The 13,231-nt window shown below is 46.3% G+C and overlaps 1 protein-coding gene across 1 annotated transcript in view; it reads left to right on the top strand.

Annotated features, from left to right (window-relative positions):
* The first annotated feature begins 5,653 nt into the window (after positions 1 to 5,653).
* GALNT10 (polypeptide N-acetylgalactosaminyltransferase 10) overlaps positions 5,654 to 13,231 on the top strand; it is an 82,062-nt gene continuing 74,484 nt past the window's right edge. The window contains exon 1 of the mRNA XM_032703042.1: positions 5,654 to 5,911. Coding sequence (XP_032558933.1) covers positions 5,741 to 5,911 — 171 coding nt within the window. The 5' untranslated portion in view covers positions 5,654 to 5,740. The remainder of the gene's footprint in view (positions 5,912 to 13,231) is intronic.

Raw genomic sequence — 13,231 nt, 5'->3', positions numbered from 1 at the left:
CCAGCACTGCCAAGTCCACCAGTAAACCAGCCCCAGGCTTGTGCTCCAGGGTCACATCTCACCTGAGAAAGGCCCAGTGTGTCTACTCCAGCCTTGCCTGGCAGATCATTCCCTGCTTTTTTGATTCTCCACTTGGGAAGGCACTCCTTGACATCTGTTCTGAATTTGATTCTCCTCTATTTAGGTTTTATAGCTCTTGTTCCTCTCCCCTTGGTAGGGCTGAATGTAGCAATTCAGATGATATTATCCGTATCACTTATGTTTTTAGTCATTTCACCTAAATTTTCTTATAACCAGTTTTATTTTTCCCTTTCTGTATTTTTTAGTGCTGGGTTAAGCATCTTTATCCTGACTCCCCCTTTCCACATGGTTATTTTTTTAATGGTGTAATCAGAGTTTATCACACTTAGCAAACAACCTGTTAAAGGAGAGTTTGAGCATTTAAGTGTTGTTGATCCACTGCAGATCCACCCCAAAGAATACCTCAAACCCCAGTGATGTTCCTCTCATCCTGGAGTGCATCCAGCAAGCTGGAAGAGGAGCAAACCTGTCCTCCAGGTTCAGCTCAGTGATGCACAAACTAATCCTGTTCACAGGAAAGCTGCGAAATTCCCTTGAAATCAGCTCTCATATATGCATTGGAGGATCCCTTTAAAATCCTCCTTATTAAAACCATGCAAGCCCATGGTGAGCACATTTTAAGGGTTGGTACCTGTTCCAAGCACTAACGGCTGCTACAGGAAAGTCGGAAAAGTGGCGCTGAGGGCGAAGATGTTCAAATCTGCCTTAATTATTAGAGCGTGAGCTTCCAAATCCCTCGAGAAGCACGGAAAGTGTTGGCCTCAAAATTCACGGTGTGCTCAGAGAAGCCAGGAAGCCAGGGAGTTTTGGGGACATCTTGACTGCAGTCTGCCTGCCTGGCTCCACCGGACTTGGAATCAATCCGATTCATTGCAGCAGCTCTGAATTCAGAGCAGAGGGAGCAGACAAGGCTCATTGCCTATACCAGCCAGAAAGGCTGCAACAACAGTTGCGGTTTTCATTTTTCCTTTAAAACAAGGTTACTTGAGTAGACAGCCAGGAATAGACCCCCTGTCTCCTCATCCCTGAACTGAGCCCCACTGATAAATATGCACAAACTGTCAGGGCTGCTTTGGAAGAACAGTGCTAGAACTAAAGCAGCCTGACATGGCTCTGTGCAAGGCTTTGCCTGGAAAATTGGAGTCTTCAGTGACCACCAAAGTCCAGAAGGGAGAGCTGGGACCATTCATACCCTGCACAGTGCAGTAAGAACTTTTTCTCTTCAGCCACTCAAGTTCCTGATGGTTGGGGAGCCTGGACAAGAGGTAGGCAATAGATTCATGTTACTGCTGAGGAAAAGCATATTCCCGTGCAAAGCAAATCTCCAGATACATTGGTGCACCTGTTTGCACTGTGGAATGTGGAAGGCTCACATCCCTCCTTGCTTCATGCTCTGCTTCAGTATTTATCCTCCCAGCAAGCCATCGCTGCCTCATCCTCCAGGACTGTGCTTCAACTTAGATATCAGCAATTTCCCCTGACACAGCCAATCAGTGAAATTACCTGATTTAAGGCCAGTGGAGTTAAAAATCTTACACTCTGGGAAACTCAAAAGCTTTGTTGCTTTTGCACCTCTCCAGGCTGCAGATGGACCCAGTATCTCCTTCTGCTTTGCACCAGGCTGGAGGAGTGACCACTGGCAATGGCACTGCCTTCCAAGCAAGACCCTGAGCCTCCTCCACCAGCATCCAGCTTCAGCCACCTCCTCCTGCCCTGCACTGCTGGGCTCTGTTTGTCCAAAGTAAATGCAGGCAGATTTCCCTGTTGACATAGGAGATTTTCTTGCTCAGGTGGATCACCGTTTTTATTTTATTTATTTTTCTGCTAAATCTGTGCATAGGTCTGTCCTATGCAGATAAACCCTCGAGGCAGTCATGTCACAGATAAATCCCTACCTTGCTTCCCAACCATGGGACAAGGTTTCTTGGATGTTCGTCTCTCCGTTCCTGGGAAGCCTGGTGAGAGGGTTGGATGCTCTCCTGCAGTGACATTGTTGCAATTTCTTTTTAAAAGCCTGTAATCATCTCAATTCTGTGAGCTACTCAAGCATTTACGTTGTTTCTCAGCATCTTGAGTGCCGGCTGGAAGCAGCACCAGGTTTTTGGTGAGTCCAGCAGGATCACTGTGGGGGGCTGTGCTGACAGGCACCCCCACACTGAGCAACAGAGGAGGGCTGTGCTCCCGCTCACAGGTGAGTGGGTTCCTGGGCATCGGGAAACAAAAAAAGGGGGGAAAAAAAGCCCAACAAATCAATTCTGTTCACATGAGATTTTAGCTGAACTTCCACTAATAAACACAGAAGGATAAAGAAATGCTGTGGAAACAAAAGCCATGTTGTGACACAGCCACGGCTGAGGTTCATTCATTTTTTAAAGATTGTTTTTCCTTTTCTCCTCCTGGTTAAAAATGAGATTTGCAGAGAAGAGAAAACAGCAGCAGCATACAAACATCTATCAAAAAACCCACCCAAAGTGGAGGAGCTGACTTTCCCTGCGGGTGTAGCCATCTCACACCAAGCACAGTGCAAACAGAGACCTCCACGCTCCATCCCCCATAATGGCAACATGTATCTGCAGCATCTGGTATTTTGATCCCCATTCCCCCCTTGCAGATATGCCAAGCCTCTGGCAGTGTTTTCTCCCCCTAACCCATGTTGCTAGGCTGGCACAGCAGCTGAGGTTATGGAAAACCAGCTCTACTCTCTCTCATGACCACTTATCAGGAGAGAGGGGATCCCATAACCATCCAGCTCACTTGCAGGTATGCGAAGGATCGCCTGCTTTCCATTAGCCCCCCCTGCAGCGGTCCCAAGGTCAGAATCCAGCCCTTCACATGAGTCAGCCTTTGCCCTGAGGAGCTGCAGTTGGAGGAGACCAGAAGGCAGGAGAGCACTGATTCCCTAAGTCTGTGCCATCTCGTCTCCATGCTGTCATGCCATCTGCGGGCTTTATCCCAGGAACTCCTGCCACATTCACTCCCATTAGCATTTTTCAATGCTCTCCTGCCCTTTCCCAGCATCTGCTGACCAAGTCCCTCTGGTCACCCCTGCTCCTCATCCTTCATCAAGGCTATTAATTTTCATGATGCCATTACCCACTTTTGCTGCACTCTGCCTTGTAGCGTCTCAACACACGTTGCAAACCAGGCAGCCCAGCTCACTAGGAAAGAGAGCTTCCAAGTGGGGATTGAGCTACTATTAATTTATCCTATATTTGTTTTGAAGAGATGCCTGGGGAAGGTACACCATTTCCCTTTCCAGTTAGAGGCTTAAGAGCCACAGGCTTTCTTCTTTCTCAGAAATGTAAATCCATGTTTATTTTTCATGTACCCGATTAATCCCCAAGGCATTGCATCCAACAGGCCAAAATCAGAGCTCTGCCTCCACCAAAACACTTCAGGAGAAAGAGGAGAGGGAAACATGTTCTACCTTTACTAGAAGAAATATCTATTTATTTGGGACTGAGGCAGCTGCATGGAGTATAAATGATTTTAATTGGTAAGCCCAACAGGATTTGCTCCCTCTTAAAGCAGAAAGGAAAGACCTGGAACAGCCATTTCCAGAGTGATCACCGAGGAGCAGCCAGATTCAGTTCCTAAGAGGCTCTTCACAGGGTTTAATTGTTTGGGACGATATACAAAATACTGATCTACCTGCAGCATCAGCCATAATCTGTTCCCAGTTAAAACTGGTGCAACTCTGCTGAAGTCAATTTATGAGGCAAACATTTAATTTAGCAAGCAGGCTCACAATCCTAAATTTAAACATATGTCAAGCCAGCTAGTGGCTTTGTTTTAATTAACTCTCAAACTTTGTGGCTGTTATTTCTTTATATAAATGAGGATGTTCTGCCAAGGGCAGCCTCTAAGCCTGTGTGCATCCCTATGAAACCACCTGCTATTTCACAACCACTTTTCAAAGAGCTCTTGCAGAGGCAAGGGGATGTGGATGTTATGATAAGGGTCCATATGGCAGTACACTGACACTGCAGTATTAAATCAGAGGTATTGTAGCTTTCCAGCCTGGATTCTCACAGTATCAGGTAACGTATATGTAGCTTTATTGTTGTACAATTTTAGTGGCTATGCATTATTCAAGAGCAGCCAAAGTCTCTGCACTGCCGGAGGTGATTCAGTGATGATAAAGGGAATATGCTTTGCTCTAAGGGCAGGAGCAAAGGGATTTCATGGATTGGTATCTTCTCCACCCACGGAGAAACAATGGATGCATTAACATTTCTAGTAAAGAAATCAGCTGGCGACAAATTCTTATCGATAATTAAAACGAAAGTACAGGCTGCCTTAACATGTAGTTAGACTTAGGAACTGTAACCTGCTCTCTAAATTAAATGCTTTCCTTTATAATTTGGCTCTCGCAGCAGGCACTGAAATCTGCTGGAAGATGCCATCTAGCGGGTTAAGGAAGTTTATTTAAGTTTAAAATCCACTTGCTGGTGTGGGGTGAAGGCGGCAAGAGCTGCAAATGCTGGGGTGCGTAATGGTTTACGTAGACTTTTTGTTGTTGCTCTAGGATATAAGATACTTCCCTGCGGGGGTTTGCATTGGAAGAGAACTAATATTTATTTTACCAGTGCCCAGTAGGGCACCGGATTGTCACAGCTCTGCTATTGACACTGCCGAGCCGCGGCTGTTCTGCTGGCAGAGCATCTGCCTGAGCACCGGGGCTGCTGCTCTTCATTAAGGAACGAATCCACTCCCCGTTTTCAGGAAAGCTGTGCTGCCGTTGCTTTCTTTTTCTTTTCTTTTTTTTCTTTTTCAGAAAGCAACAAATAAACCCCGAAAAGCAACAAACCTCCAGAAAACCAAACCCCCCCCCCCCCAGGAAAACACTATCCTGTGCCTATAAATTATCTAGTTTATGGTATAGAAGAAAAGACTTAATTGGCGTCTGAATTAAGAGCATCTCTTTTTAATGGGATGGGGATTGATTTGGAACGATCCCGCCTGTCGGTATTGCCGGGGATGGGCCAACGGCATCTCCATCCTTGGAGTTCTAGGGGCAGCAGCCTTGTCCCCCAGTTGCTGTGTGACCGTGGGGTGAGCTGCAGCCGTTTGGGGAGCACCTGGACCCCCCTAGGGAGCACTCGCAGCCCTTGGGGGAGCCCCTGTACCCTCTGGGGGGCACTCACAGCCCTTTAGGAAACACAGGCACCCCTCTGGCGAGCGTCCTTCGGGCTTCTCTACCCCCCCGCAAGCCCTGGGGCCCCAGTTAACCCCTTTTTAAGGGCTTTTAAGCCAATTTCCCACTGCGACTCCCTCGACGGCGGCTTCGGACCGCACTCCAGCGGCGCCCACCCAGGCACCCGCCGAGCCGCGGCACCCTCGGAGCGACTTCCTCAGGGAGCCATCAAGGGAGAGTCATTAGCGGGGGGTCATTAGCGGAGGGTCATTAGTGGAAGGTCATTAGCGGGGGGCGAGGGCGGGGCCTCCCTGGCGGTGGGCGGGGCCTGCAGAGGGGGCGGTGCCCACGAGGCCCCGCCCCCCGCGCGCGGAGCGGAAGTGCCGGAGTTGCCGCCCGGCGCCGCCGCCGAGCGCGGGCGAAAGTTGCGCTCTGGGAGCGCGGCGGGGGCGGCGGCACCGCTCCCTCCTCCCCATCCCCATCCCCGTCCCGCTCCTCGCCCCGCTCCCGGCGGCCGCCCCGATGCGGCGGAAGCAGAAGCGGCTGCTGCAGGCGGTGGGGCTGGCGCTGGCCGCCCTGGTGTTCTTGCCCAACGTGGGGCTGTGGTCCCTGTACCGCGAGCGGCAGCTGGAGGGCGGCGCGGCCGGCGGGGACGGGGCGGCCGCCGCGGGGGCAGCGGCGGGCGAGGCACCGGTGAGTGGCGGCGATGGGGCGGTTGGAGCGGCCCCGGGTGTGCGGGGGGAGCCGCTGGGAGCGGGCCCGGGGGGGCTCCATCGCTCGGGGGGTGCGCGGGGCTGGGCGCGTCCCTCCTGTCACCTCGGCAGGGGTGGGGGGTGAGGAGCGACGGCCGCCCCCAAAGAGGAAGGGGCGAGGGAGGGGAGCGGTGGTGGGTTGCTGTGTTCCCCAGGAAGGAGCTGTTTTGTGTATCCTGAGCTGTTTTCTCCATCCTGTGCCTGGGTTGGACGGGGAGCGCAAGTACTTTCTTGCGGGAACGGGAGGCTCTGCTTGCCTTTTTTTTTTTTTTTTTTTTGGCTGAGCTCGGTAAGGGAGTAGTGCAAGGTCTTTGCTTTTTGCGCCAAGGAGTAAGGAAGGAGAGCTTCTCCCATCCTTGCATAGGAAAGGACAGCAATTCCACCTTCCAAGGGTGTGCCTCACTGCCACGTCTCTTCACCTGCCTTGGAAAGGTGTGGGGAGCAAACATCACCTGTTACCTGTTACAGCAGAGCTTAGGGCGAGGGCTAGCAGAAAGTACGAGATGGAGCTTGAAGATTATGTCCGTAGAGTGATTCTCCTTTGGGAAAAGAGAAGCGGATAACTCTTCCTTAGAGGCAGAGGATGCCTATTGTATACGTGGCCTCAGGATGTTGTAACGTATGAGAGCATTCTTTTCTTGTCCCACTGGTGTAGTAGTAAATTTCACAGCCAAACCTTTCTGCACAGTGTGTGAGTCAGGAAGGCTGGATCACCCAAATTAGACATTTGGAAGCTCCATTTAGCTGCAGTTACTTTTGGCTCCGTAATTACTTTGTCCCCTTCTGGGTTTGGCTTTGTATCATTAAAAATGATTGGGACTTAAAAGCTTGAATTGTCAGTGTGTAACTATCAGTTCAGCTGTCACTCTCCAAGGCTTTGCTTGTTCAAAACCACTTAAAACTCTTAGTTGTCTAAATCTTTCCCTCCTCGGAGACTTGCTGCTATAACTGCACCATAAAGGTGGAGAAACCTGCTGTGACAATTTCTGCTATGGGGGAGAGAATGCTCTCTAAGAGCTGTAGTCAAAATGGGACTGAGCTCTTTTTTTCCCCCACGAGGAATGCTTTTTCAAATTCAAGCATTTAGTGCAAGTCTGGATGTAACCATGCTTATAGCTTTGTAATGTCCCATGCTGGTAGGGAAAGGGTTCAGCTGTTGCCTACCATAAAACATAAACCTGTAGTGAGTCCTCAGACCTGCACAGAAGTCTCTTTGACATACACAGTGGTCATTTAATGTCTGGTGTTCCTGATGTTACTGCTTTATGCTTGTATTTCCATGGGATGCAAGGAATCTATTTTGCCTGACTGGTAAAAATCAAGCCCTGTGGTCCTGCTCCATGGCTTCATGTGGCGTGATGTTCTGGCAAAATGAAAGACCTTTGTAAAATCATGTGTCCTCCAGAGGTAATGAGGAGGAAGTCGGTAATTATTCTTAGGAGGCTTCAAAGTGACGAGCTGACTTTTAATATTTTTGGTCTTCCAAAATTGTCCTTGTGCTGTGGGCTATGGGTAGCTGTGAGCCAGGCAGTACCTCCCTGCTGATTCCCGTGTCTGTGCAGTGTTCTCAGTATTTAGACATCCTGTGCTGCCCATGTTGTACACAATGTCGACTCCATTTTTCTATGTCTCTTTAAAGTGTGGCAGCTGTCAGTGAATTGAGATCTGCTTTTGTTTTGATGGTGTGTTGAGCTGGGCGGGAAATGTCTGTACAGCAGGAAAATTTGCAATAAAATCTCTCTGCACTTGTGTAAATCAGAGTTACTGGGTTTTAGGCTGAAGGCTTCATCTTCCAGTCTAATTAACGTGGAGTTATGAGCTCCAGGGGGTCTGCGAGTGAAGATATACTTGTTTCATGTGCCTGTTTTTTTGAAGGATTTGGCCCTGAAATGATATCTCTAGTTACACTGAGCAAGGGAAAACATACCCTAAAGGACAATGGGCTGTCTTGGTAAAAATAATTTCAAATGAAGCAGAATAAAAACAAACTAAATGTGATTTTGTTTTTTTGTTTAGTTGTGTGGGTTTGTTTTACTGTTGTCATAGAGGTATCTGCCAGCTGACTGCAGAGAGTTTTTTGGGCATCCTCACATTCAGTGATTCCAGCCTCTCTTTCTTGGTCCTGACAAGCATTCATGGGTTTTGTACTTACTAATCAACTTCCAGCTTGTAAATGAATATGCTGTTTGTCTGCCTGTTCCTGTAGCCATTCAGAAGAGCTGACTTCTTAATAAAAAAAACTCCAGATGAGAGGAGGCAATAATAATAAAAAATTATATTCATAGCAGTCAGAAAAGATTTTCTTCTGTTTCTGGCTTTAATTTGCCTTTTTGTGAAGCGTAATCTTTGAATTGAGGACATTTCCTATGTACTGCAGAACTGAGCTTCTCAATGAAATCTCTGTCCAGGCTCATTCTTTCTCTTTAAATGGTGTCTGCTGTTTCAGTCACTAGTTTTATCTTTCAGAGTAAGAGCAAAGGGGGAAAAAGGTTTTAAGAAACAGCTGAATTAAAGCTATAAAGCAATTCCTAGAACAGTGAGTTGTGATGCTAAAATTCTGAAATTTGAAACCAGCTAGGAGTTCTTGTTGTCTATCTGTGCTGAATGCTACCTTCAGAATAGTAATATATCACTATAGATGATTTTGCTTTATTTAATATTTCTAGTGCCTGTAACAAACGTGTCAGAAAATTAAGCAATCAGAAACCGTGTAAATATATTCTAGGGGAGATTATTCTAAATGGTTTCTGTGGAAGTGCCTAGGCAGCTAATTGCTTCTGTATTTACATGTTCAGGGGAAACATTATGGTGGTTGAAAATAGTGTATTGCTTTAATAAGGAGGGTGAGGTCTGTGCTCTTTCCTTCTACCTTCGGGTTTGTTCTTTTGCAGCTCTGTGGGGCCCTTTTTGCTCTACAGAGAAGGGATGGCCTTAAGGCATGAAGGTCTTGGCTGTCCTGCAGATCTCTTTAGAAAAGCTGATGCATTGAGTGAATCCTCAGTCCAGCTGTGGGCTCAGAAGTGGCCTCTGTCACTATGTACAGTCACTGAGCAAATGAGATGATCTGGGAAGTCCTTTTTTCATGGTGCACGTAACAGGTTTGGCTTTAGATGTGGATGGTGGTAACGTGGTACTGTTTTGCTGACAGCTTAGAAGCTCCTTAGACTTCATGACTGCACTGTTTGCTCACCACTATGAGTGTCAGCGTGCTCATGGAACGCAGATTGACTTTTTTGTCGTTTCATCTTTTTCTTTTTTTAACAAGTATTCAATAAGTAAAAACATATGATCTGTAGGTGTGGGGGTAGGAAGAAGCAGCGAAAGAGATGCAGCTATTCCTTTTGTCTCTTGGATCTCTGCTGTCTGCCTCAGAGACTGCTGAGCATCCTCAGCCAAAATGTTTAATTGATGTGTGTGTAGTGTTGCAGTATGGAAACAATGGACCAGTTGGGTTGTGGGCTGGTGGTTGATGTTTGGGCTAATGCAAGTATTTACATGACTTCTGATGCTCTGCAGAGATACTGCTCTGCACCTCTGTGGTCAGGCTGGAGATCCTCACTCTATGTGATACCTGCTTTTCTGGGAATGTGGCATTGAACTCAGAGAGATACTAAGCTTGAACATTTTTCTTTGAATTGCTGGCTGAAAGTGCTGTAGCAAATTAGCTGCCTTTCATGGCAGTGCGTTTTTATCTGATATGATGAATGCTTTATGGAGTCGCCCTGTAGCTTGTTGTAGCAGTAATTTGTGCTCTATAAATTAACTCAGGAGCATGATGGAAGTGTATAAATCACATCGGTGATTGTGTGGTGCCCTCTGCTGCCAGCAGGCTGAAGTGGGGTGCTCCTGCCTTCTGCTTCCTTGGGAATGAGAAACCAACTGCAAACCTGTGATTGAAAAAGGGTTTGTGAGAATGCTGCTTTTGGAGAGTTTGGAGTCATAAACTTTGGCTTTCGTGCAATTGAGCTTAAAGTTTCCAGCCACTATTGATGAAAATGTAGTCCTAGTGATGAGCTGAGTGAGGAGTGATGCTGCTGCTGTGGCCTCCTCAGCAGAGGAAGATGATGGGCTTTGCTGTTCTGACCCCGGGGGCAGCTGTGAAGTTGTCAGGGTTTGTCAGCGTCATGTTGTTGTTGGCAAAAGCTGATAAGGAAGAGGATGTCTGTTAAACAACAGATTCTGTGCTGCCAAGGCTGTGGAGTGAGGAGAAGGGAAAAGTGAGAGGAAAACCTTTCTGCTCTCTGCCAGCCAGAGGTAAATAGAACAACCAGCTCCCTGTACATCCTGGGCAGATTGCTTTGTCAATTAGACTGGTCATGTCCTAGACCTTCCTGCTGCTCCTGTCTGGGGCTTGGCTCCTCACAGACCTCTTGGAGATTGCCACGTTGGCAGTTGTGTTTGCCAGTCACTCATGAGCTCATGTAAAGGAGAACTTTGAAAAGCTTATTTTCTAAGTATCGTGTAAAACAATCGGCATCTAAGGACTGAAGTGCAAGTGCTAGAGCTGAACAAACCTGTTTTAATTTAAGAGTGACTGATTCCCAGCATGGGCTAGTCTGCAGTTGATCACTTCAGTGCACTTGTGAAACAAGCAGGGTGTCCTGAACTAGAAAAGTATGGCTTGTACTCTTGATTGGCAAAGCAAGCTGAAGTGAATGTGAAGTGTCTAAACCATCTCACAGCTGTAAAGTGCAAAGTAAAATTTGGAAAAAGTGTTTATTAAGAAACTGGAGCTTTCAGTGGCCTTCAGTCAAGGTCTCAGTGTGGTAATCTTCTGTAATGGCAGCACAGGCCTGAATGAACAAATGGGCTCTATTGTAGGTCTCCTATGCTTTGTGAAAATAAAAGGTTTATTATACTTGGTGTTCCTTATTATGGAGCAGGTCCTGTTGTTGGAAAAGTGGTTCTGTTTCACCATTCAAACATGCTCTACATGCAATTCTTAATCACTACAATGGTGACCTCTCTTCGTAGAAGGAAGGTTTCTGCAGCAAAACTTTTTGGTTCCTGGCATCTGGACTACACTTTAGGTCGCTAGTGAAAATCATGTGGTGATCTCCAGAGCTGTGTGTTTTTCCTGTATGAATATGAATCAAATTGTGAGAGACAGCAAGATTTAAGAGCAACTAGAGTTGTAAATTTCCTGCCAGATAACTGCCATGTATTTGACTAAGAGGACTGCAAAACTAACAGGAAGTTTATAACCACCCTGATGAGTGTTGGTGAAATTAGGCAGAAAAATGCTATCAACCAGACTTTTAGTTATGTGGTGTCATCTTCTCCTCCCTGTTTGAGTACAGTTACAGGCATCACTACAAAAAGATGAACTGCAGTGTACCTTCCTGTCGCTCTGTATTTGCTCCTTTGTGGAGCCAACTGTAACCTCACTTACAGTGGGTAAGAACAGATCCTGTCGAACTCAAACAGTGAGGAAATTGTATCCAGCTGTTAAAGCAGGCTGCTCTCTGCTCCTGTTTCTGCTTCTGTGCAACCTTTTCCTGTACCAGGTGACACAGGCAGGCAGCCTTCAGCTTCCTTCTGGGAAGTACAGAGCTGGTGGGTGCATTAGGAGTTGGTAGGAGGGATTCCACTGTGTGCTTGAAATATCACTAGAAAAAAAAAATATGCTGCAGAAATTTGTTTTGATTCCCTATGAAAGCAGATGTTTCAACCTGCAACCTTGTTATCCTGTGGATTTTAGTGGAGCTGTCGCTGGTAGGCTTTTATGGAGTGCACCTCAACTGGAGTGCGCTGTGCTGCTTCGTGGTACTTCAGTGCAGTGTAAATGCTCCTGTAAACAGAGCTGCTGTGATATTTGCCATCAGAGGACACTCTCTTTCTCTAGTGTCCATCATGCTTCATGTTTCCATCCTGTTAACTCTGCAGAGTAACCCAAGTTAGCGGTGCTTTTGTTCAATAGTAGCATAAATAATCCTGCGTACACATTGGGAGAGAGGTGGCTGCAGTCACTTTGTGCAAATGAAATCTTTTAATAGTAATAGATCCACTCAGGTCAAGTGACCTGAGTCTGTGTGTACGTTTTCTTCTGGATCACCTTTTCTAGAAAACTAGAAAGAAATTTTTCCATGGCTGAATGGATCAAAAGCTGGCTGTTCTGGTGGGCTATACTGTGGTGGGAAGCAGATATTAATGATTATTTGAAGAGTCATTCATTTACTTTAGTCAGACTGAGGTAGATTGAGTTGAAACTGAATAGTTACTTTATGTTAACTTTGTATCTATCTCTTCCTATTCTGGAATCGGGAATAGTCTTTCTACCCTACATTTGCACTTTGTCTTAACCTGAGCTATCATCCCTGGACAGAATGATTTCAGTCAGTCCTAGTGCAGTTTGGCCACTCACATATTCCTTCTGAATACAGCTTGGCCTGGGATTCCTCTACTATAAAAAGACATTCTGACTTGCCTTCAGGTCCCAGATCCTGTGCAAAACCAATAGCTGTTGGTGGAGATTTTTAACAGTTAAGGGATAGTGTGAACCTATGTGTGAATCTGTTTATCGGGTTTCACAGATTCCTGAATAAGTCCTGGTGCCTGAGTCACTTTCAAGAATGTAACAGTGTGATGCCTAATTTCCAAATCCAGGGATAATAGCCCCTACTTTCTAATTTTGATTTTTTTATATTCTGCTTTCGGATTGACTTTTGTCTTGTTGGCAGTGAAAAAACTTCCATATTCTCTGTTATTTGTTTAAGTCTGTGTTGAGTCTGTGGCTTTACCTTCCGATTTGGCCTGTTGTCATGACTTCTTACAACGCAGGGAGCAAATAAGTGCTACTGGTCCTGCTTTATTCAACATGAAGCCTGACCTGTCAGTGGCAATGATATCTTTTCTATCAGTGTAACCCACACTCATGGTGGTATTTCCTGCATTTGTGTTACCCTGGCTAGATGACGGATAGGTAACAAGGAATGGAGTGTTTATCTACACAGCTTTGTTAAGAATATAAGTAGTACTGGATATCAAATTATGGCTGACTTGTCAGACTGTGCCTCTTTTGTTAGATTTAGAGGGTCTGGCAAACGATTGGAGAAAGCTACAGATCAGTAAATCAATACATAGCACAATGAGTTGCCAGACAGCCCTCCTTTTTAAATGCCTGGGTAGAAGAGTAACTTCTGCTGTGTCTGAGATCTGCTGGCAGATCTGAATCCAGAGTCCTGTGCACCCCCTAAAATATAAGAAATGGGTCACTTGACATATCTTCTTATTGTTCATAAACTTGATAAAGCTTTAAATT

Source organism: Chiroxiphia lanceolata, chromosome 15 (genome assembly GCF_009829145.1).
Source record: "Chiroxiphia lanceolata isolate bChiLan1 chromosome 15, bChiLan1.pri, whole genome shotgun sequence".
Taxonomy (NCBI): Eukaryota; Metazoa; Chordata; class Aves; order Passeriformes; family Pipridae; genus Chiroxiphia; species Chiroxiphia lanceolata.
Note: the sequence above shows the minus strand (reverse complement) of the source record. Positions and strands in the feature narration are given on the sequence as shown.